We start from the raw sequence: 23,763 nt of genomic DNA, 5'->3' as shown, positions 1-23,763 counted from the left end.
CAGAGAGATGGCTTGTATTGTGAAGTTTGATAAGCATTGCTATTTGTGGAAAGTACTAAGTAATATGGATTTAGTTTTTCGTGGAAAGTATTATGGATGACACTTTTGGTTATCCTTTAATAGATAGAAAACTTATTGACCTGCTTTATGGTTATGTATATCTATAGGTCAAATGAGGTGGCTTACATTGTGTAACAGTAGCTTGATTAGCATTTTGTGGAAAGTATTATGGATTAGGTTTCTGTGGAAAGTATTATGGATTACATTTTTGTGAAAAGTATTATGGATTACATTTTTGGGTATCCTTTGAATTTTGTAATATAAGTTTGATACATATACATATACATATCAAGAAAGAAAACTTATTGGCCTTTTTAACCATTATGTATAGGTCAAATAGGTGGCTTCATATATTGTATAGGTTAAAGCATTGCTTTTTCTAGACTTCCAAAGTATGATGGATAATAGGTTTTTGTGGAAAATATTATGGGCTATATCCTTGCTGAAAGTATTATGGATTGTTTTTTTGTGGAAAGTATTATGGATTATATTTCTGGGTTCCAAAGTTATTGACCATCTTAATGTATCCTAGTAGGTCAAAGAAAAGCATTCCTTTTCCTAGACTGTAATATTATGGATTAGGGTTTTGTGGAAAGTATTATAGATTACATTTCTGGATTCCATCATTGAAAAAAGTTCTTGACTTTCTTAATCTTCAAGTATAGGTCAAAGAGGTGTCATAATGCGTCATGTAAATGTATGTATTATATAGCTAAAAGTATTCTTGCTATTCCTAGACTTGTGGATTGTGGATCGACTTTCTTAATCTTTAAGAATAGGTCAAAGAGGTGGCTTAATAAGTCATGTAGATAAGAACATTGCTATTTCTAGACTTCCAAAGTATTATGGATTAGGTTTTTGTGGAAAGTATCGTGGACTATATCTTTGTGGTAAGTATTATATATACATGTATATATATGGATTATATTTGTGGAAAGTATTATGGATTACATTTCTGGGTTCCATTATTGAAAAGTTATCAACCTTTATTGTTATATATAGGTCAAAGAGGTGGCTTGATATGTCTTGTAGCTAAAGGCATTGCTCTTTCTAGACTTTCAAAGTATTATGAATTAGGTTTTTGTGGAAAGTATCCTGGACTATATCTTTGTGGAAACTATTATGGATTATATTTTTGTGGAAAGTATTATGGATTAGATGTTTGGTTTCCATTTATTTTATGTCATACCCATGCCACCTTTCACATGTTTCATTTGAGAATTGTGCCGTAAGTTGAGAAAATTTGTTGTCCTTGAACTAAAAATTGTAACAATAGCAAGTCCAACATCCAAATCCAGTATTGAAATTATCGACAATGGTGCACTCTGTACACGTTTGAATTTTTCTATGGAAACCCATATGACATAAATGTACATAGTAGTACCCCATGTGATAACCCAAGTTATCACCCAGTACGGAACACCCATTGATATTGAATGTTATGATGGTCCAATTATTACATAAATATGTATACAATTTTTTTTACAACAAAACTCTACATGTCACTGTGCGGTATAAAGATCATACTACGAATCCTAAAAAAAAAAAAAACAGGTGTGCCCAACAAAATGATATCTTAGTTGAGGGCACTGGTGTCCCGATTTCCTGTGTCCCCAACATGACCTTGGCGTATAACTGACTGATCATCGCCATAAAACTCACCCATAAAACACCCGCCAGCACGGCCGCCGAAATGATTTTCTCATAAAATTCCGAGGGGACAGATTGCTTTTGATATGAAATGAAATAAGATTTCCAGGTCGAACCATTATGGTTGAACTTTGCCACGTTGCTGTGTATATAGTTATGCGAGACATTCCTCTTTTTTGTTTTTTACATGGACGTGAGACAATCCCATTTTTTTCAGTCCACCTGTATTATACTTCCTCAATTGCCCGACCAACAATTCCCGTCTATTTCCAATTATTATTTATTAATTAATCAAACGTTTTAGTGACGGGCCAGGTGTTCATTTCACGGTCAGCGCCCGGGAGGTTGCCCGCGACGGGAGCGAAGCGAGGAAAATGATGATGAAATGTGGCGCAATTATGATGGCACTGTGAGGCACTGTCCCTTCTTTGTAGATTGAATGGCGTCTTTGGACTCGAGGGGCTTTCAGGGTCTAATTATAAAGCGCTTTGAGCCAAGGTGTGGACAATCTTTGGAATTTGGGCCTTGGAAAAAATGTTGTGTTTCCGATTATGGTTGGTAAAAATTGGAAGTCAGTACTAGTAAGTCACAGGATTCTCGAAGACATATTTTTCATTTCGGGCAAAGTGATCAAACAAATATAAGATGCAAGCGAACGATTGATTGAGTTGTCTAAGTGGGCACTGCACCAATTAGAATACACCAAGACTAGTATAAGTTACAATAGATCAGACGTAAAAAGCTATAATATAATGATAAATCTGAATATCTAAAGGGTGAGGCTCTTATATGCTATGAAAGATTTATTGAAATGTTGCCTGAGTATTGAAAGATTTTACTTTGAAAATTCCCTCTTTTTTTTAAGATGAAGATTTAGAAGGGATTGCTTTTGCATGCAACTCACTGGAATCTAAGTCATGGAATATGTGCATGACTGTTTTTTCTTACATGTAGATGTACACGTAACTTAGATTATAAGTCGTGTACTGTCAAACTTTTCCATAAAACAGATCCCACAACTTAAGGAAGTAGTTCAGCAGTAAAAGCTTTGACTTTTGAGAGAAAAAAAAAATGAAAAGCTCTTGAGTTTGACAGTGGTCATAGAGTTTTCCTTCCCTCTGGCATTGAAATATGTCACAGATTGACGTGCACCTTGTCATATTGGACGGGAATTTGGTCGTCAGCCAGAGTATCAGCAGAATCTGTAATATGACTGGAGCAGTTCCGGTAAGGATGTGTACAAATGGACAGAACTACCCCAGGCCACATACATGTATATACAGATAGAGATCTAGAGAGATACACTCAGACATTCAAGTTGAAATAGATTCAGATGTGAACGTTGACATCGTTGAAATCTTGGCGACAGGCAAAATTCTGAGACAGTTTGTCGTCATACTCTAAATTGTGATGTAATTGTACATATGGTGCTTTATATTTGCTGTAGGCTTTCACTGCAAAGTCATCATTTTGTGAACATACCATAAATGCAGAAATGCTCGCCATGGTTTTATATATCACGGTTTTCCCAGGGATTGCTTCACTACAAATTAAAATACACAGTGAAAGACTTTATTTTAGTCTGTCTTCTCCCAAACTACTCCTTGTCTACACATGTAAGTGCTAGATTTATGTACTAGATAATGCACACTGTGACAGAATTATGATGTTGAGAAGGCAACTGTTATCATATAAAATATGATGATAAATGTCATTGACAGTTGCCAGCATTGCCAAAAGCTACATTGTACTATTCTGTCCATTTGTAGCACCCTTCCCCAGTTACTTAGTAGGTCATGTTTTAAATGGCTTCCCATATTATAAACCAGTTTTCCATTACTTTACAGTACATGCATGGGACTATTGCACTATCACAAACCCAAACCACAACTAAGAACACACATTTTCTAGCTAGTACAGAGAAATTAAATCCATCCAAACTTAGTCTTACTTGCATTGCTTTAAGTGACCCATCTTTAAAGTTCTTCCTTGAACTTAACACATGCAAGCACCTTCCCAATTACATTTGTGAGTCCCCATGAAAATAAACGAACTTAAAGTTCTCAGAAAAAAAGGAGCCATAATTTAAGCATACAATCATATTATAAATGGTAGAGTAAAGGAAAAGAAAATTGTGCAGAAGTTAGTGGAATGGTTGTCGGCCACAAGTTCTCTTGTCGCTCCATTTCTCACACTTCCTGTATTACAAAATGTATTACATTGTCATTCACAATCCCTGCAAGCCTCCCCCCCTTTCCATTGTCGCGGCAGCGTAAATTGAAAACTGCGGGTCACGTGGGGTCGTGTCTTTACACACACCATTAATTGCAATCTGGACTGTTTAGGGCCAGACTTTTCAGGTGTGAAGACGATTACGACCGCCCCGGCTCCCAATCGGACTCTGCGGAAATGAGAATAAATCCCAGTCTCCGAGGCACGAGGCTCGCTGCCTTGTTTGAAAAATTAATGAAAACGCTGCCGTGAATACTTATATATAGGCTGTAAATCTGCATGGAGATGTCTGTGAATAAAACTCAATGATTAGTTGAAAGTATGTAATCACTACTCACTAGTATAATGCTGTAAGTGCAATTGCGTTTTGCAGGGATTTAATTTGAAGGTAGCAGGGGTCATATAGAGAGTGTTTGTGGCTGTTTTGAGTTTGCGAGAGAGATACATTGTATAGTCACATACATGTACTGAAAAGTACTGGAAATTCCAGTTGGAAAAGAACTAACTGTAAATGCAGAAATGTTCGCAGTGGTTTAATGTTCGCGTTTTTTGCGGTGACCACTTCACCACGAACTCAAAACCACCGCAAACATTTTTCCATTATACATGTAGTAGGAGACTACAGTCTATGGCGCTACCGCGAACTTAAAACCACTGCGAACACTCCATTTTCCCGCTACCATGAAAGTAGCCTCGTGAACTTAAATGCATTTTACAATACTTAGCAACAGGGCAAAGTTACTACAGATTAGACAGAACTTTTGTTATGATCCTCTGTTGCTGATCGAACCATATATATTCTACTCTGGATACGTACTTCTTGAGTGATGTGATAATTCAATGTTCAAAGATCCTGCCTGTGTTTAATTCTTGCTTTGTGAATTAAATTCAAACAGAATCTGAATTAAAAGTTGGACTGTACTGCTTTGTATGTACCTTTGTGAGTGAGATGGTCACATGCTAAACCACAACAATGTCGAAAACATCTCCATATGTTAAGATCATCCCTAAAGGTGTTAATTTGTATACTTGTGCTGAAAAACATCATAATCAGATTGGCAGGTATATTGATATCATTATAGTATATTGCTACTTTGCGGTTCTTTACTTTTTTAAAATGATCCTCTGCAGACATAGGAAGTCAAGTTCCAAACTTGACCTGAATTGATGATTGGACTTTTGTATTATGGCATAAATCGATAGCAACAATTTTATGATTTGTGGTGGATCAAGCCAAGGCCTGTACAGCAATATGAAGGATTTCTCCTGCGCTGGAAAATTATGGGGGAACTCTCACTTTTAAGGTACTTATTGATGTAGGAACTTGGAGAAGGCGACAGGGGTCAATTCTCAAATTGGCGTCTTACCCTTCTTTCGGAGAAGTCGTAAATAACGGAGGACTTTGTGTCACTTTGCAGGGGAGTGGACATAAATACGCTGAGACACGAGGCCGAGTATTACGGGATCACGCCCATTGGTGAGTACGGTATCGTCTTCTTGTTGTGATGGATGTTTGCGGGGGTGTCTCACTGGGCCGCACCTGTTGGCACCTGTTTGTGGAAGGCATTCATTAACAGGTGACAACAGGTGGTCAATTTTTCACCTGAAGTGGCTATTTTTTTTATCAAATGTGCACAAACTACATGTATTGACAAACAACAGACATTATCACTTTAAATCTCTTTTTGATGAATATCAATCATTATACATTGGTTTTTAGTTCAATGGTAACACTGCAATTTCTAATTTGGGGCTGGAACTGAAGATGAGACATTCTGAGCATCGCCATTTTGTTTGTAGAGTTCACGTCTGTGTGACTACAAGGGAAAATTGGTTTAAAATCCAAATAGTAACAAAATTGCATTATACCGGGGAATCAAAACTTTGTTTCAACACAGAGAGAGACGGCAAGTGGTATAAACTTCCAAGCACTTATGACCAGTTGGTGATGTCACATGTCCGAAAGGTCACATGATTCAGCTGTTTAGTAAGTCAGATTCTGATCAGGAAGATAGCAGAAGGACTAACCAGACACTGGTCAGGCTCTCTTCAGGGTAGATGAACTTTTCCGCCGTCAGGGCGATCTTTCGCACCTGGTAGGAGTTTTATGTGTAGGAGTAATGACCAATTAAACTCCTACTGCAAGAAACAACCACCGGGTGTAAACTAAGATTACTCAGGCAGCAGAGAGCACTGTCTGATGATGCAAAAAAAGCTTGGCCAAAGAACAAAATGTAGCCCAGCCTAATAATGATAAGACTGGATGCCCGGTTACAGTAGGTCACAGTCAAACACCCAGTGTGCGAACTTATTGTAGGATTTTTTTAACACAAAATGGTCAACGCAGTTTCACAGAACGTCCTTCAGAATTTTGTGGTACATTTTGAGAAATTTGAAATACATTTTGCGACCTGTACTGTACTTGCCTTTTTTTAAAACTGAATGAAAACAGATTCTGGAGGCATTTTTCTTATCATGCATCATTCTCCATTTATAATTAATATGCACCAAACTATTTAGTAACTGATTACCTTTGCCAGTGGGGCTGTTCATGTCAATATAGGTACTGCAGTACAGTAGAGTTTCAAAGTATGAGATCAAATTTTCTTAAAGGTATTGGAAGGATCATCGTTGTAACAGATTTTTACGATTTTATGTAAAGCTTATGCCATCACGTGGCGTATCAAACTTTGCACCTACAAATTAAACCTGTTAGCAACTTGTATCACATATGGCTGAAATGTATTCAACACATGGCCATTTTCTTAAAAGTATTGGAAGGATCATCGTTGTAACAGATTTTTACGATTTTATGTAAAGCTTATGCCATCACATGGCGTATCAAACTTTGCACCTACAAATTAAACCTGTTAGCAACTTGTATCACATATGGCTGAAATGTATTCAACACATGGCCATTTTCTTAAAAGTATTGGAAGGATCATCGTTGTAACAGATTTTTACGATTTAATGTAAAGCTTATGCCAATGTTTTTTAATCAAATTTTGCACCTACAAATGAAACCTGTTAGCGACTTGTATCACATATGGCTCACATGTATTCGACACATGGCCATTTTCACACATGACACCTACACGTGACATCAGACCTTTTTCTAATGCCAATGCCCCAATTGCCCTGTAATGACCTCCCTATCCAGGCAGTTACGGGCGATATGCCGGGCACGTTTATGGATTAGTGCCACTTCCGCAGACGCCACAGCCTATATCAATCTCATAAACCAGGAATTCAAATGCCTTATGATTACGTGTCAACAATATCTCGCCGCACGCGCCGAAAGTCGTGCCCTGCGTTCGCTTCCAATCAGCACTCTGCAAACAATTTTTTCCGTGCGCACGAATCTAAATGGGAAAGAGCACGCCGTGTATTTGTCTGGTTGCACAGCTTGGAACTTATAATTATTGCAATTTTTTTCTATCACTCTCGCACAAAAGTAATCTGCACAAGCAGAATGTACCTCAGTGATTGCGTTTGGCAGGAAGGCGGTTTAAGTGCACAACTGGGACACCTCTATCTCCAAACTCGGGGGTTGGATATTGGAAATTAATATTCAAGGCCATCAATATTTTGCTCGGCTGGCTGAAGCATTAGCCGCCACAGCGTGGGCCGATTATGCCTGATGGAGATATAATACATGTCATTACCGGGAAATAGAAAGTTAGATGGGACTCCTTATCGCATTAGCGAATTTATGTTCCAGAGCTTTGGTTCCAGTCTTTTAGCACTTGTTGTGCCCCCCGGGAGGTTCGGTAAAACCGTGCTTCAAAGCTGTTACTAAGAGTTGTTTCCTGCTGGGTTTTTAGGGAGGACTTTCAATGTACATGTAGATAAGATGGCAGGGCTCGAAATACTTTTTTCTGCATAACATTGAAAGTTACCTGCACCAGACAAATTTTACCTGCACCACCCTGAATTTAGGAAGTATGGATCATACTAAATTGTTCAGGAACCATTGCTATTTTTTCTTTAATAGATGATAACAGTCAATGCACCTAATAACAATCCATATACACCTACATCATGGGACATTTATGTATAAAACCCAGTGCAGGTTAGGTGCAGGTAGACATCAGAAATACCTGCACAGCTCCAATTTTACCTGCACTAACCTGCATATGCAGGTGGTATTTCAAGCCCGGGACCATGGTTGGAAAGACTTGCAACAGGATTCTTTATATACAAATGACAGCTGACATTTTGGGTGATTTATTTGTTTATTTGTATTTTTTTGTTTGGCTGGCAATTACAGACAACCAAGGTTGCCCGCAACTAGCTGAGGCTATTCCCACTGGCCTTGGGAAAGAATTGCAAAATACATTAAATAAATAACATATGAAGTACAGTATTTGATTCTGTAATCTTTTGACTTCAATCATTTTTTTGTATGCATGACAATATGTAACACATTTGGGGCAGCATATTTGACAGTTATGGAACAGACCGCATCGCTAAGAGCAACACCTTAGCTGCAGTGTAGAATAGTACCAGTCAGAATTGCCCTGAGGAGGGTGACAGACGGGCACAAAATGCCAGCTGCATGTTGATTGTGTACAGACAACATTGTATATATCCTGGTTGTGAACAAAGGACCTTGTTTTCCAGTGATTCTCAAACATGATAAAGATATTAAAAGATAGAAAATATTGAAAAAAAATAATATGGATGGAAATTGGGCTTGTTTGTGTTTTGTAGACTTGGGTTATTTAGTTGGGTTGGGTAGCATTAAGTGTGGTAATGACAATGAATTGTGAAATTTGTCATGCCTGTAGGCTACATTGTACGTGTTGTTCACTTTTGAATTTAGCCCTTTTACTTTGTTGCCATCTGTTACAGATGTGAAGAACAGATGGCAACACAAGGACACATGTTTTTGTTTACACCTGTCAGGCACACATAAATTAAAACACACATAAAGTTATGTGCATGTGCAGGCACACACACTCACACATACATGAACATAATATATGCATGCAGACACATACACACAAATTAGTGCACATACACACACAAGCATGTGCGAGCATGGCATTAATTGCGCAGTCAGAAACTCAGATCATAATATACAAATTCACCTTGGGGAAATACACAATCACACACATAGTACACAAACACAGACATGCACATGTACACACAAGTAAATTTTCCTGTACTTAAAGGTCAACTATTGTTGTTATTTGTAGACTAGTGTTTGCTCAGGATCTTTGCATAATGTAACACAATGTCATAGACTCATACACAAATATCTAGCTGCTCTGGAGCACCCACTGCAAAAACTGAATGTGTAGCTTCAATTTTGGATGCACAAAAGTCCACATTCACCCAGCATTTTGAGTTCATACTGTAATGCAGAAACTTTCACGGTGGTTTAATGTTAGCGGTTTTCACGGTGGCCGCTTCACTGCGACTTAAAGGCAACCACGAAAAGTCCTTTTTCCCGCTAACGCAAAATTAAATCCCGGCGAACTTATATGCATTTACAGATTCAATTATAGTTACCGTTGTGAAAAGTGCATTGTCACCGACTTTTTTGTCCTGATTGTGTTCCAGTAAAAAGACTGGACCTGTGTGAAGACTTGGAGAGGTCCTCGTGTGGGGATGTCCTGTTCCATGGTTACCTGCCTGCACCAGGTGAGTTAGCTACACCTTTTAAGTGTGACAGGAAATATGCACAGGTGTGACAGTACAGGATATACCCTGGACAGCTAAGCTTCCAAAACCAAGCACCCAACCGATTTTGGCCTGACAGGTATATGGCATGGTCGGTTGGCGGTGCTTGCTACAGTCTGTTACAAAGTTGATGCGTGTTTGGATGTCATCTATACAATTGAATCAACATGGCCTTAATAATGCTCTGTTATGTTCCTTTGAATTGTTGTTTTACTTTTTGTCTGTGTCTTTTTTTCACATTGTTTATTTAATTGCAACATTAGTTCGTCTTTATCCGTGGGGTAACCTGTGTCCATTGACTTTTAAAACACTGGCCTTTTTTAGGGATATCAAGTTGACAAACAGTGGTTTCAAACTGCAATATTTTTATAGTGTTGCATTGTGAAACCACTGTCCGTCAACTCCCTAAATGCCAAGTTTCTAAAAATGTTACAACGGAAATAGGTTACCCCGCAGATAAAGGTGAACTAGCATTATCTCCTGTCTTTCTGTTATTAAAGATGTCCTGTACATGTGTCTCTGTGTTCTGGCTCCTCTTTCTCTAACCTGTCCCAACCAAGTGGCTATCTTCCCCGAACACCCCTACTCCATGGACCCCCTAGAAGACCCCTTTGACCCCCCCTACAGTAATACCCCCCTTGGTCCGCCCTGTTGTGTCAACCATGCATCAGGTAGAGGCAGACTTGTTGCTTTGCTGTTGCAAGAGTTTCCTTGTACACAACTTTCATGATGTACAATTTGTGAAGTACAAGTCTACATGTTACTTACAAGTAGTCTTATGAAAGAACAAAATTCTGTAATTATCATTCATCAAAGAGCTAAATTGCATTTGAAATGATTGTCGTGATGATCTATTTATATTCTTATAGCTGCCCTGTCTCTTTTGTACTCTTTTGAGTAACAGCTTTGCATTATATGTATTACTAATATACTGTTACAGTAGTACATGTACAATTTCTATTTGGACACACTGCTGCTTAACTTACTGTTTAGACTGTCAGAAATTTATGTTTGGTAGTTCCAAAACTTGTACATGTACATTTTACAAGTTTTATTGCAACATGTACGGCATTGCAGCTGAATTGCGCCAACATTTACATAGTACAAACAGCTGTATTAAAATCTGGGCACACTATTTAAAACTTAACAACATAGACATCTGCAAGCAATTCTTTACTACAATAGTGTGGTGTATTCATCTTTCTAAAAGAATTGTAATAAGTATAAAATATCAAGTAAGTTGTTATATGAAAGTTGTATCATTACAGAGTAATGTACATATCAGGAGCAGTTCTGTGGGGTAATTACTTGTTCAGTAAGTGTACCAGATATGGTATCGGAGAGTTTTTATATCTTTTTTTCTCTCAGGCATTCCTCCGCGCCCGGTTGGCGTCGCCCTGGAGACGGAGTGTCGGATGAGACCGAGCGCGTCCACGGGCAGCCCGCAGTACCAGTCCTCGGCAGCCACGCCCCTCAGCAGGTCACGCTATGCCTCCGCAGGGGACGGAGCTGAGGGCGGGGAGACCGCCATGTTTGGTACGAGTTTCCATATTAATTACAGTTTACTGGTCTTTGGATCTTTGTTTAAAAACAGGCAAAAGGATACTGTAAATGCAGAAATGTTCGTGGTGGTTTTATATTCCTGTTTTTTTCTGGTGGCCAATTCACAGTATGAGACTTCAGTCTATGGTGCTACCGCAAACTTTCCACTACCGCGAAAGTAAATCCCCGCGAACTTAAATGTCTTTACAGTAGTATCCCAAACAATAGATTCCTCATTTTTGTTCTTTCATATCTTCTTTGACCTTGTGATGACTTCTATGAAATAAGTACGATTTCCATATCTATTTTTACAATATGCTGAAGCTGCTTTGTACGATGTAAAGTATGGCTGAAAACTTCTTTGTTTTTAAACGGCCGAAAATTGATGCGCTCGCAGATGTCATCCATATAATCAAATCAATTAAGATTTAATATATAAACTCTGATCCATTGCATCTTACGTAGTAGTATGCTTAATGATGATGTGTTTGAAAAATATTATCCGTTTTCAGAAGTTCCACTTGATCCCAAGAAGGTTCGGATCATCGTGGGGCATCACAGCTGGATAGCTGTGGCTTACGCACACTTCGTCTGCTGTTATAGGTGAGTCAGTACCTGTGAATAGTTTCCTCAGGTTGGTAAATCAATGTTACAGTAAAGCAAAGGGTCCCACCTAGCTGCAGTGTGCAGTAGAACCAGTCAGTATTGCCCTGAGGTGGATGACAAACCAAAACATTGGCTTATATATTAATAAGGTACTATAAGTTTATTTTTGTTTGCAAGAACTTAATTTTGCTATACTAAGCAAATCAGTAGTTTGCAATTATTTTTGAGTTCGAGACCAGCTAATATCAATCTTCAGGGCACTTGAACGATATACCTGTGACAGGTACTTTATGGTGCAACTCTTTTTCGGCACACCAAATAATTTGTTTGTTCTCTATTTTAACAACAAAAAAATCCTTATCTGGAAAAACATGTTAACAATGCCAGGTTTATGCATAATGTTACAATTTTATGGAGTAAATACAGATCATACATTGTACAGTACACATTCAAGTTTTTCTCCCTGCCATCTACTTTATGATATTTTCACTTTAAAAATCTGAGAACCAAGAAATAAATTGGTTCAGCCCAACTATTATGTTTACAATTGGCACACATACATTCAGTTGACAAATAATAAAGCAAGCAATCACTAGTGCCTGGATTTTTAATTATTTGCAATGTCAGTTCTAACATGAGCTTCCGTCTGGGACTGCATATAATATACTCATGACAGGACAACATAGGGTAGAGTGACAATAAAGGCATATGAGTTATAATTATTGTTGTAAATTTCCTAATTTATATGCATTATTTGTGCATTGGTTTTTATCGGTGACATAATTTTGTTGCTGCAGTCAACATTTTGATTGTCTTTTTTTAAAATGAAGTAGACTAAAGTGAAATGATTATGATACCTTACAGTAAGTGGGGCAATGAAAGCTATATTAGCATAATCATGAGGCGAAAGATAAGAAATTATATACTTTGAGGAGATACCTATAATAGTGTGCTGTACTAGACTGTCATGTGAGTACTTTAGTCACTTACCTATGGTACTGTAGTCACTTACAAAGATGTCTTTATCTTTTACCAAGAAGGTTATATTTTCAAGTTTCTATGTGTGTGCAAGTGTGTGTGTGTGTGAGGGTGTGTGCCTGTGTGTTTGTGTATTTCTCAGTATGTGTGTGTGTATTTCTCAGTATGTGTTTCAGTGTGTGTGTGTGTGTGTGTGTGTGTGTGTGTGTGAGCATATATAATATACATTTTGTATAATATATGTTCTTGTGTGTGGCTGTGCATGTGTATGTATGTGTGTGTGTGTGTGTGTGCATGTGTGTGTGTCACAGGAATAGTTGTTTCCGTGTGTGTGTGGTGTGTATACAGAAGTTGTGAGTAGATCTTTATGCTACATGTGTCTTGTACGTGGTTAGGTGTAAGCAAAATGAAAAAAGAGTTTGAATATTGGCCCCCTATCATGCTTTCCATGGTACTGCAGCATAACATCCATCTGTGTTGCTCCTTGTTTTGTGTAGAGTAAAGGAGTCGACAGGATGGCAGCTAGTGTTTAACAGTGAGTATCTGGAGCAGTCTGTGGAACGTGTGGCCCTGAACTCCAAGTGTCCGGGCGGGTACAGCGACAACAAGGACCGGATGATCGCCGTCTCCTCCGGTAGTGACATCAGACTCTGGAGCTTTCAGGACGAGGGGCCAAAAAACGAGAGAGGTGTGAAACTGTTGGGATTGACTCCGACTGAGTGATAGTGATAGTTTACTGCATTTTCTTTTTGTGTGGAGAAAATTATGATAATTGATTCTCTGTTCTGTACAAGAAGGAAACATCCTACCCAGAGTTGCAAGATATGAGGCAGAAAATGGTGTAACTAGAAACTTGCAATTGAAAGGTTGGGTTGGCCAGGGTCCAGAGTCTCAGTAACAGTGCTATAGACTTGTCCCAAAGTCCTACAGAATGGCGTAGGGAAATCCATAGACATAATTAGAGAGAAATTCACAATTGAATGAAATAAAAATTCAGAGAACTCTAGACAGTGAGTTCACTACCTTAACAGTGTATGTACTTGTGTGTAAAATAGACAGAAAACTTACTTCTCTTCAGAGCTTGCGAAGAAGAAAAACGCATTAGACATATATATAATCAGCGAGAAATTCACAATACTGCATGAAATAAGAAATTCAGAGAGCTCTAGATATTGTATGGAGGTATGAAATCTTTGACTTCTTCTTCATGTTAACATGCTGCCCCTACTGACTCAGTCCTCTATTGTTCTCCCCAGGTGTGTTTAACCTGTCGGTACAGGTAGACGACCTGTTCTTCATCGGCAGCCAGCTGGTGGCCATCAGTCACACCGGCAAGATCGGGGTGTGGCACGCCATGACTCACAACTGGCAGGTAATACACAGAAATCTATTTCTATGAGAGTATAACCTACAAATTTACATGGGCCTTATACATGATTGTAGAACAAGGATCTGCTGTAGTGCTTGAAAACAGACCTGCTCAAGAACTATGATTGTGCTATGTTTAGTGTGCCATTGTCAAAGGGATTGGATCAAGAATGATGTTGAGTTTATCAAGACCATGATTCAATCCTTTCAATGGTAAAATTAAGGTGGTCCCATGGCCTTTTTCAGGCACTGTAGGTTTGTCTCTAGAGCACGGTATTGGAAGGTGGAGTCCAACCCTCTTCTTCCACTGCCTTTTACCTCCCCAACCAAAGTTTGATACGTATTTTCACACCTGGGTGGAGTGAGAACTTTAATTTCAGTTTTGATATTTCATGATTTGGACAATCTAAACATTGTACAGTCATGCTTTTTGGTAAGTATGGTAGAAAGCTTTTGTGGTTGAGAAAGAGCTAAATATTATTTTGGCCCTCAAGCAGCTTTCTACATTTTTTGTATATAATACAACTGCAGAGAGTGTTTCAGTTGCTGACTTCAAAACAGGACAAGTCAAGAAGTGTTGAATGAATTTTGCATGATGTTGGACCTATAGGTAACTTTAATTCGGTTTAGATATTATTATGGAGGTAAACCAGATGCTAAACCTGGACAGATAGAGAGATATAGGTAGGACATAGATGACCAAATAACTTGCCAACATGTTTGCAGTCTACTGCCATCATAATGTTATATTTTACATGTTACATAATGCACATTTCCAGATTCAGGACGTAGAACCAATCTCCTGCTACGACACAGCAGGGACCTTCCTCCTACTGGGCTGTAACAATGGATCTATATACTACATAGGTGTGTACATCTATCATTTAGATATAAACATTTGTGTCATACCTAGGCCATGGTTAGTCCCTACCAGTCTGACTACACTGGCTAATAGGGGGAACAATTTGCCAGGGGAGTTTTGCTACCAATTAAACGGTTTGAATTGCTGTGCAGAGGGGGGAAGTGTTGACCTTAGCATGGATTGACTCTCCAAGTCAGTTATCTGCCAAATTTTTTTTGCCGAATCTGTAGAATCTACAATCATAGGAAGGCCTGGTTGAGGCTAGGCCTCGAAAACGTAATTTATTGGACTGGGCTGTACACAACTGTATTTAACAGTATATCACAGGCTTCTACTTGTATGCTATGGGCTTTTAATAAATATAATTGGAACGTGCTCCGCATATGCCTCTGTCGAAAATTTGAGTACTCAGGCCTTGGACATACATTAAGAATTTATGTTCTGACATTTTTTGCTTGAGGACAGAAAACTTACATGTACATCAAAATGTGTGTTTTCTTGGGTAGTACAAAAGACAATAAGAGTCCAATAGGTTATGCACGCCCTCTGGCAGGTTAGAAGATAAATGCAGCTGTTACACAGATTTGTTTTCACAATGTATGTAGACATGCAGAAGTTCCCCCTGCGTATGAAGGACAATGACCTGCTGGTGACAGAACTGTACCACGACCCAAACGACGACATGATCACGGCACTCAGCGTCTACCTCACTCCAAAGATCAGTAAGTACAACTTATTACCTCTGTGAAAAATGAAGGTATTAATAAAAGTTTGCACTCTGCATGGATGGTGTGTGTACGTGTGCATGTCCAACAGAATATTTTTAGAACCTCTGGATGGATTGCGATGATATTTTGTACATGGGTAGTTGTTGTTGACCTGACAGTCTTGTTTCATGCCGAGCCTCCTGTGGAATGGCCATGGTACTGCAGCAGACTGTCAGTTTTTGTACTTTTTGTCTTGTGCTGTGGTCTTGATTTGTTGCCACATAGCTTTTGATGGAAGGAAGAAGCAGTATTACTATGGGTCTCCTAGCAGCTCGTTTTGTATAGAATTGGGAGTTTCATAGTACTTATTAAGATATGATTTATACATTTTGTAACTCATAATCCAACATGTTGCTAAGCAGATCCAATCTTTAAATTGAATTTGTGAAATTCAAAATTTCATTCCTCTGCCCCCCCCCCCCCAGAAGCTTTACCTGTATTGAACTGCACATGCCCATTGTGAGTATTATGTCAAAGTTGAAGACCATTAAAACATAAACAAAACATGTCTGAACATGGCATCAAGCATAGTCTAGATGAGAACTGTTAATACAGGTATTGTAATCTGTGTCCCCCAAGGAACCATGCTGGCACCAGTAGAGTGATAAGCTTCACCCTTGATGTCGTGCATGTGCAGTTCAAACCATTGTCTTTTGTTGTGAAATACTCACATTGCTACAAATGTACTCGTCCCAGGTGTGAGTGGGAACTGGATTGAGATCGCATACGGCACCAGTTCGGGTAAGGTTCGGGTGATCGTGCAGCATCCGGAGACGGTGGGACACGGGCCGCAGCTGTTCCAGACCTTCACGGTACACAGGAGCCCTGTCTGTAAGGTCATGCTGTCTGAGAAGTACCTCGTCTCAGGTGAAGACAAAATGACAGTTAAACTTTGTACTTGAATTTTTATTTCAGCCAATCACACACAGTCCCTGGCCTAAAATCACTTAGGCAGGCAGGCAATTACAGTCATGTACATGTAGCTGTTCATAACATTTGCTGTCATTTAAATGTTGTTCCATATTTCTGATACATGTCACAAACCAGGTATTGTAGTCTGTGTCCCCCAAGGAACCATACTGGGACCAGTAGAGTGATAGGCTTGCAGTTGCTTGCTAGTATGTTGAACAATACATCAGGCCTTGGCAAAGTGTGATGCTCTTGCAATATTTAGCATACATGTACATGAGAATCTAGCCATTACAGAATTAAAGTTGAACCAATGTTTCATTTCCTTGGTGTTTTTGCTCAAAATCAACTTTGTAAAACTCCCTTTTTTGTGTATATATTGTATATATTCCTTCTGTTTATGTCTACATACATATATGTATGGCAGCTTTGAAAAGGCATCTTCTTACACTTGTTGTGCCATGTCTTCTATTGTATATATAGAATTATGGAGAAATCTCAATTATTTTTTAAATAGAGAAATAGAATAAATACATGTACATTGTGCATCTTTCAATATGAAACTTATTTGCCTCAACAGCAAGCCCATTTGTAGGTGATCTAACCATTCTGCGTGTGTTAATTTCACAGTGTGCGCGGAGTACAACCATGTTCGTACCTGGAATGTGACCAGGTTCCGTGGGATGATCTCCACCCAGCCCGGCTCCACGCCGCTCAACTCCTTCAAGATCATCTCACTGGAGGACGCCGACCCTCACCACAGCTATGGGGCAGGCAACAGGATAGGTGGGTCAGGTGGGGAGGGGGGTAGAGTGTGTATGAGGTAGGGGTGGGTACGGGTACGGAAAATTCAGGTACTGGTACAGTCAAGATCCAGAGGATCAGGTCCAGGTGAACCTGAACCTGGACTTCATTGTTTGTGAATAGGTGGTATTCAAAACAATGGTCCATTTTGCTACAAAGAAATCTCTTTGATGGGGTGTGTGTGAGTGAGTGAGTGAGTGAGTGAGTGAGTGAATATGAGTGAGTGAGTGAGTGAGTGAGTGAGTGAGTGAGTGAGTGAGTGAGTGAGTGAGTGAGTGAGTGAGTGAGTGAGTGAGTGAGTGGGAGTGCTTGCAAGTGAGTGAATATGAATGAGAAAGTGTGTGTGAAGACATGCATGATTGAGTAATACTTTCCAGAATCTAGAAGCGTAATGATGTCAGGAATGAATGAAAGGTAGCTGGAAGACGGAATCTACTGCCATAACGGGTTCTGAGAGGTTGAAGTAAGTCAGTTTCCATCTTCCTGCTACTTTTCATTCACTCCTGACATCATCATGCTTCTGATTTCTGGATGAGCTTTTTATTTGCAAATTGTTCTTCACTTATGTATTATTTCCTATGTTGACTGCTGCAGGTCCATTTGGAGAGCAGGATGATGAGCAGGTGTTTGTACAGAAGGTTGTGCCCGAGACAGACAAGCTGTTCGTTCGACAGTCTTCCACTGGGAAAAGGTACAGATTACAAGGAGTCTAGAATGCCTGAATGTGATATCTGTATATATTGCACACAACACAGTGTATTCCATATCACCAGAGGTACCAACCCCACTGTGTTTAGGGTTGCCTGATGGCCGAAGTGTAATCCAACCCATGGAAGGGCTGGGACAGTATTCATTTTATAACCACCCGTGGAAAAACACATTTCACTGCCAAATGCACCAGAAGTTGAGAAAATTTGGTGTCCTCAAGTAAAGAATTGTTACAACATTGATTCCTGATGAACCTGATGTTGATGATGTCATATAGGATTATGTAGATGGTTTGCCATAACTGTTTCTGCTTTCAGGAGTGTAAATCTGACATGTTTTTTTTACAGGGTCTGTGTGATAAAAACAGTAGATGGTTCTCCCCTGAGCTGTTTCTGTGTACACGAGTGTGAACATGTTTGTTTCTGACAGGGTCTGTGTGATAAAAACAGTAGACGGTTCACCCCTGAGCTGTTTCTGTGTCCACGAGTGTGAGGGGTCCAGCAGGATGGGGTCACGGCCTCGCAGATATCTCTTCACAGGACATGCAAACGGCAGTATTCAGGTAACGTCTGCCACTACCTGTCTCATCCTATTTTAATATACAGTCAAACCTGCCCGAGCAACCGTGCACCTCTTCTCAGCGACCACCTGGCCATTTCGACCGCTTTTTCTCGGTCCCGATTTTTTTCCCATTGACGTAAGCTGTAAGCGACCTTTTCTCAACGTCCACCTGTCCGACGCGACCGGCCCAAATTGGGACCCATAACGACCGCATCATTTTCAAAATTGAGGTTTTCCTCGAATTTTGATGATACCTAGCGCGATTTTGTGCCGAAATCGGCCACTTTGGTCGGATTTTGACTGCCATTACGATGTTAAAAGGGGGTTAAAAAAAACTGCTTCTTTGCGTGCGTGCAGTGTGCTTGCCATTTGCCATTAAACACAACGGAAACCATTTATACTTTGCATCGGGCATGTTTTGAGTCGATACTGTTCTCAGCAACCACCTGTCCAAATCGACCGCTTTTTCCGTCCCCCCGGGTGGTCATCTTGGGCAGGTTTGACTGTATATGAAGCACAACTTGAACAGAGACTCGATCTTTGAACATTCAATACATATTTATCAAGAAGTGCTTCGTATCCAGTTAAATCAGTGACAGTTGTTCATGCCAGCACTGCCAAAAGCGACTGTTCTTTCAGTCTGTACTAAATCCCATGCTCAGTCACTTAGTCAATGGTTTCTGACCGGCTGTCCAAAATAAAATTTGCCAGGTTTTCAATAGTAGTACATTGTATGTGACTATTATTTTTAAATAGCACAATTAAAAAGTCCAAACCGCTGTGAATAGTCCATTTTCTCCCTACTGCAAAATTAAATCCCACAAACTTAAATTCCCATGAACATGAACATAAAGGCTTTGTTATAGTATTGTTCAGTGAGGTTTAAATGAGTCCAGTTTGGGCATATTAGACAATGTTTTTATTGCTCTGTTTAGTACACTGAGTGTAAAGGTTGACATGGTAGATACATGATATGTAATATTTTATTTGCTTTATTTGTATTCAGTACAAAGTAAGGAACATCTAGAAGGGTGAAAGGACCACGTATGATGTGTGGGAGGATATCTCACAGACCCTGTATTAAGTCCTTGATGAATAGTTGGTTGTCCGTGCTGAAGTCATGAAGATTTTCCTAATGTTTCTTCCTTGACAGATGTGGGACCTCACCACGGCCTTGAGTAAGGTGGAGAAGGACAGCAAAGACACAGGTAAGCAGTCATCTTGTGTTGGCGGCCTGCAGTATGTTAGATGAAGTTGGATTCTTTCCCCCAGCTTCTACATGTACCTGTAATGATCATACTCGAAATGCTTCTTTTACCTTCAAATTGGTGTATCCAAAATTGTAGATGAGCACCTATTTTTACTGCAAATACAAAAGTGCATCTAGATACAAAAGGAAAGGTTACATTATTAATGTAGATTGATGTGATACAGGATTCATCAGGGGGGCATATATACATGTAGATACTCCTAAAGGCAGGTAAGAGGCGACATCACCTCCACTTCCAGAAATGTTTCAATTCAGCCAGTATACCATCGGTTGGATCACGCAAATGGCGAAGGGTGATATGACCTGCGGGAAAAGTTGTACATTTCAAAGCAAAATGGTGCCAAAAGTTCAAACAAAAAATGGTTGGAACAGCAATTCAAACATCTTGATCCGTTATTTGAATTTTCAACAGCGGCACACTCCACTTTTGAAGTCCATGTAACACACATCAAGTAGAAACTCGTGATAGCCCGAAATATCTCTAAGTGCGGAACACTCATGCAGGTTGACACATCATCAGATACAATATAATAAAATTGGTGAAATCAGCAATGACTGTGATTATGTATGCAGCATAATGCCTGCTAACTGATTGTTTTATTCCCTTATTTAAGATGGACACAAGAGTGTCGTGGGTGGTCCAACTGAAGTGGAACTGTTGAAGCTGTTAGAACAGTGTGACATCAGCGCCTCGCGATGTTCCACCCCCTCACTCAGTCCCTCCACCTCCCTCGTCGCCTCCCGCCTCAGAATGGTACAGCCCGAGGATGGTCAGGAGGAACAGGGTGCGGCGGGCGGGGCAGAGGGCGGGGCTGACAGCTCGCAGGATCCAAACTCCAAAGTTTTCAGGGTCTCTCTCTGTTAGTATGACTGAAGATATCACAGTGAAGTAGACCTTTTATTCCAACATAGGTGCTGCTATACATAATTTATCAGTTTGGTTAACTGCAAAATACAGTGTATATTGAAAGATGTACACGTATTTATAGTGCTTGCATGAACCAAAAAAATGCTTCTGTAGCTAAATGTACAGATTTTGGAGTAAGGAGTTTTGCACTCTGAGATCTTCTCAGTCTCTGTAGGATATCAGGAACTGTACTCGGGCCTAGGGATTTCCAGTTACCCAACTGGCACCAGCAAAAAATTGCTGACCCTAGTGGGTCAATCACTGGTAAGGGCCTTACAGTTTTCAAGCTTGATATTTGAGTGATGAAAACGTTGTAGAATCATTTTTCCAACATGTTCTCCTCATTGCTCTTGTACACTAATAGAAAATTGTGCTTGAATGTACAATGCATTATTATCCATACCTGGAAAGATAAAAAGAGAGAGAGAGAATCCTTGCCTACAGGCCCTATTTCTGTCCAGGACTGTAATAAGAAATACAACATTAATTTTTCTAGGCCTTATGAAAATCAGACTTCTCAGAAAAAGCATTCCTGAAGCTTTCTTGTAAGTTTGGTCTTGGAAATTCCTACGAAATACTTGAAGAATAAAGACGCTACATTGATTGATTCATTGATTTTATACAGTTTTACATGCATTTATTAGCTGTCAATAGACTCCGAGTTGGCAGAAGACTTCTCTAATTGTCATGCTGCAATGCAACTTCATTGGAACTGACATGAAATGATTTCATGTCAAATGATTTTCATGAAAAAATAGTTATGTCTTGTGGTAGTTCCAGCAGCTGAGGTATATGTACATGTACTTATGTTTCACACTAAGTCATGATAGTAGAAAAAACATAGTTGTTCTTTGATGCACAGCATAATTGTCAAGAAATTAACGAAGCAGCCCTGAAAATTTTAATTAAAATATTAAAATGTTAGTACAGAAATATTTGAGCAGCTATTAGTCAAGTGTAAGCTTCAAAATGTTGCATTTGGGAAAGTTAGTGGAGTATTTGAGAAATGGGAAAATAACATTCTAAAAAGTAATTTATGCTAGTTCACCTTTATCTGCAAGGTAACCTATATCCGTTCTTTTTAAAGCCAGGTACTAGGGATATGGTTGTTTCAAATGCGAAAATACATACTGTGTATTGCAAAAAAGCCTTGCATCCATCGACTTCATATCCCCCAATACCCTGTAGTTAAAGGTAAATTTACATGTTCCGTGATAGAACAAGTCTTCTTTCGGATAATCTTATAATTTAAAACTAGTTCGAAACATGGTTCCCTGATTCCTGAGCAGAATATTTCATATAGTTTATTTAGAAATGATATCTCTGTCATAATAGTTGGCCGTATGCCTCAAATCTGAAACAATTGATTAAATTCCAACATTCCCATGATACTCCTTTTGAACAGTTCGGGTAGATTTAGTTTCGGAATAATGAAAAAAACATGTCATTATTTTTTTTTACTTGTTGTTACAATATTTCTTAGCTTCTAAAGCAATGCTGATTTGAAATGTAATGTCATGTGGTATCTAAAAATAAGATATGTTCATTAGTGCAAGCAGGATTTGTTTTCATAAGTGATGATTAAATGGCATTATTTAATTCTTATCATCATCATCATTTGTCATCACTGACATATTAAAGTTTCTCATTCTGATACAGATTAATGTAGGTTCAAAAATATATTGAAAATGTCTCCAAAGTAACGCCAGAATTGTTGTATCCTATCATTTACACTTGTCGCAAGTCAAGTGTTTTACACTTCCGAATTAAACGTCTTTTAAGAATTATGAATTTTGTTCTGTCCAGTCATCAATTGGAATCTGTATGAAAGGGGGTAACAACAGCATGAATATTATATGATAAGATGACAATTTGCACTGCATGAGATAAGTTATATCTCAGTGGAGATCACTCTAATAGAAGTTAAGTCAATCTGTACTGCTGGATACTACAATATTTATTCAGATGTTTCAGACAGCATTCACGGTCTTTCACCAGTGATGAAACGTCTGAATAAATATTGTAGTATCCAGCAGCAAAGATTGATTCAACTTTTACGCTTCAATTTCCAGGATGACCAATCAGCACAAACGTATGCACTGTATCTTTTGACCAATTTAGACTATTTGCCCAGCGTTTATCCGTAACCCCGTGTTCAACAATAGTTCCGTCACAAAAATGTGTATCTATTTTTGTGTGCACGTCAGTTAGGCATAAAACTGTGGTGAACGGTAGGGGAGTCCGTCAATTTTGAGACTGTATGAACTGTTTCGTTCTGTTTGTTCTGTCGGCTCGAATTTGCGCGCGAACTTTTATCACCACCTGCATACTCTGTTTCAAAATATTGTCATGGGCGAGACTACTTTAAGGCGGGTGACGTCATGGGATAGAGGTTTCAAGGTGGCCAGCTGGCGATGACGTCATTTGCCGGAACAGGTGCACTTGGTCAGACAGTGTTTTTAAAAGGACACTGTAAACTATTGCAGTTGTATTTTGCATTGCTAGGTGGCGCTTTTGAGCCACGAGGAAGGAAGAACTTGGATAAAGTAGAAAATTACAATTCTAGTGAAGATTGCCAGGCGACGCTTTTGATCCATGAGCGTTAATATACTTTAATGTTAACAGAAGACGTTTTACTTCTCATTCAACTATTCAATCACAATCAGACCAGTTGTCCAAGCACAAGCAAGCTGAACGCTGGTTAGATGAACTAACTGTCCTTGGTGCTGAATGTTATTCAAATACATGTAAACGGACAAACTCGCAAACAAATAAACACAAACAAGCACGTAACGTTACATATCTTAAACCTCCGCATTACTTCCGGCACAACCTCTAACCTGTTTTTAGA

The 23,763-nt window shown here is 39.2% G+C and overlaps 1 protein-coding gene across 1 annotated transcript in view; it reads left to right on the top strand.

Annotated features, from left to right (window-relative positions):
- LOC118421512 (BTB/POZ domain-containing protein KCTD3-like) overlaps nt 1-21,927 on the top strand; it is a 52,286-nt gene extending 30,359 nt beyond the window's left edge. The window contains exons 5-18 of the mRNA XM_035828829.1: nt 5,361-5,419; nt 9,511-9,591; nt 10,999-11,166; nt 11,685-11,775; nt 13,254-13,444; nt 14,013-14,128; nt 14,904-14,991; nt 15,592-15,708; nt 16,450-16,620; nt 17,293-17,448; nt 18,061-18,157; nt 18,604-18,736; nt 19,889-19,943; nt 20,620-21,927. Coding sequence (XP_035684722.1) covers nt 5,361-5,419; nt 9,511-9,591; nt 10,999-11,166; nt 11,685-11,775; nt 13,254-13,444; nt 14,013-14,128; nt 14,904-14,991; nt 15,592-15,708; nt 16,450-16,620; nt 17,293-17,448; nt 18,061-18,157; nt 18,604-18,736; nt 19,889-19,943; nt 20,620-20,870 — 1,774 coding nt within the window. The 3' untranslated portion in view covers nt 20,871-21,927. The remainder of the gene's footprint in view (nt 1-5,360; nt 5,420-9,510; nt 9,592-10,998; nt 11,167-11,684; nt 11,776-13,253; nt 13,445-14,012; nt 14,129-14,903; nt 14,992-15,591; nt 15,709-16,449; nt 16,621-17,292; nt 17,449-18,060; nt 18,158-18,603; nt 18,737-19,888; nt 19,944-20,619) is intronic.
- Nucleotides 21,928-23,763: the final 1,836 nt, after the last annotated feature.

The sequence above is a fragment of the Branchiostoma floridae genome, chromosome 1, assembly GCF_000003815.2.
Source record: "Branchiostoma floridae strain S238N-H82 chromosome 1, Bfl_VNyyK, whole genome shotgun sequence".
In the NCBI taxonomy this organism is placed as follows: domain Eukaryota; kingdom Metazoa; phylum Chordata; class Leptocardii; order Amphioxiformes; family Branchiostomatidae; genus Branchiostoma; species Branchiostoma floridae.
Note: the sequence above shows the minus strand (reverse complement) of the source record. Positions and strands in the feature narration are given on the sequence as shown.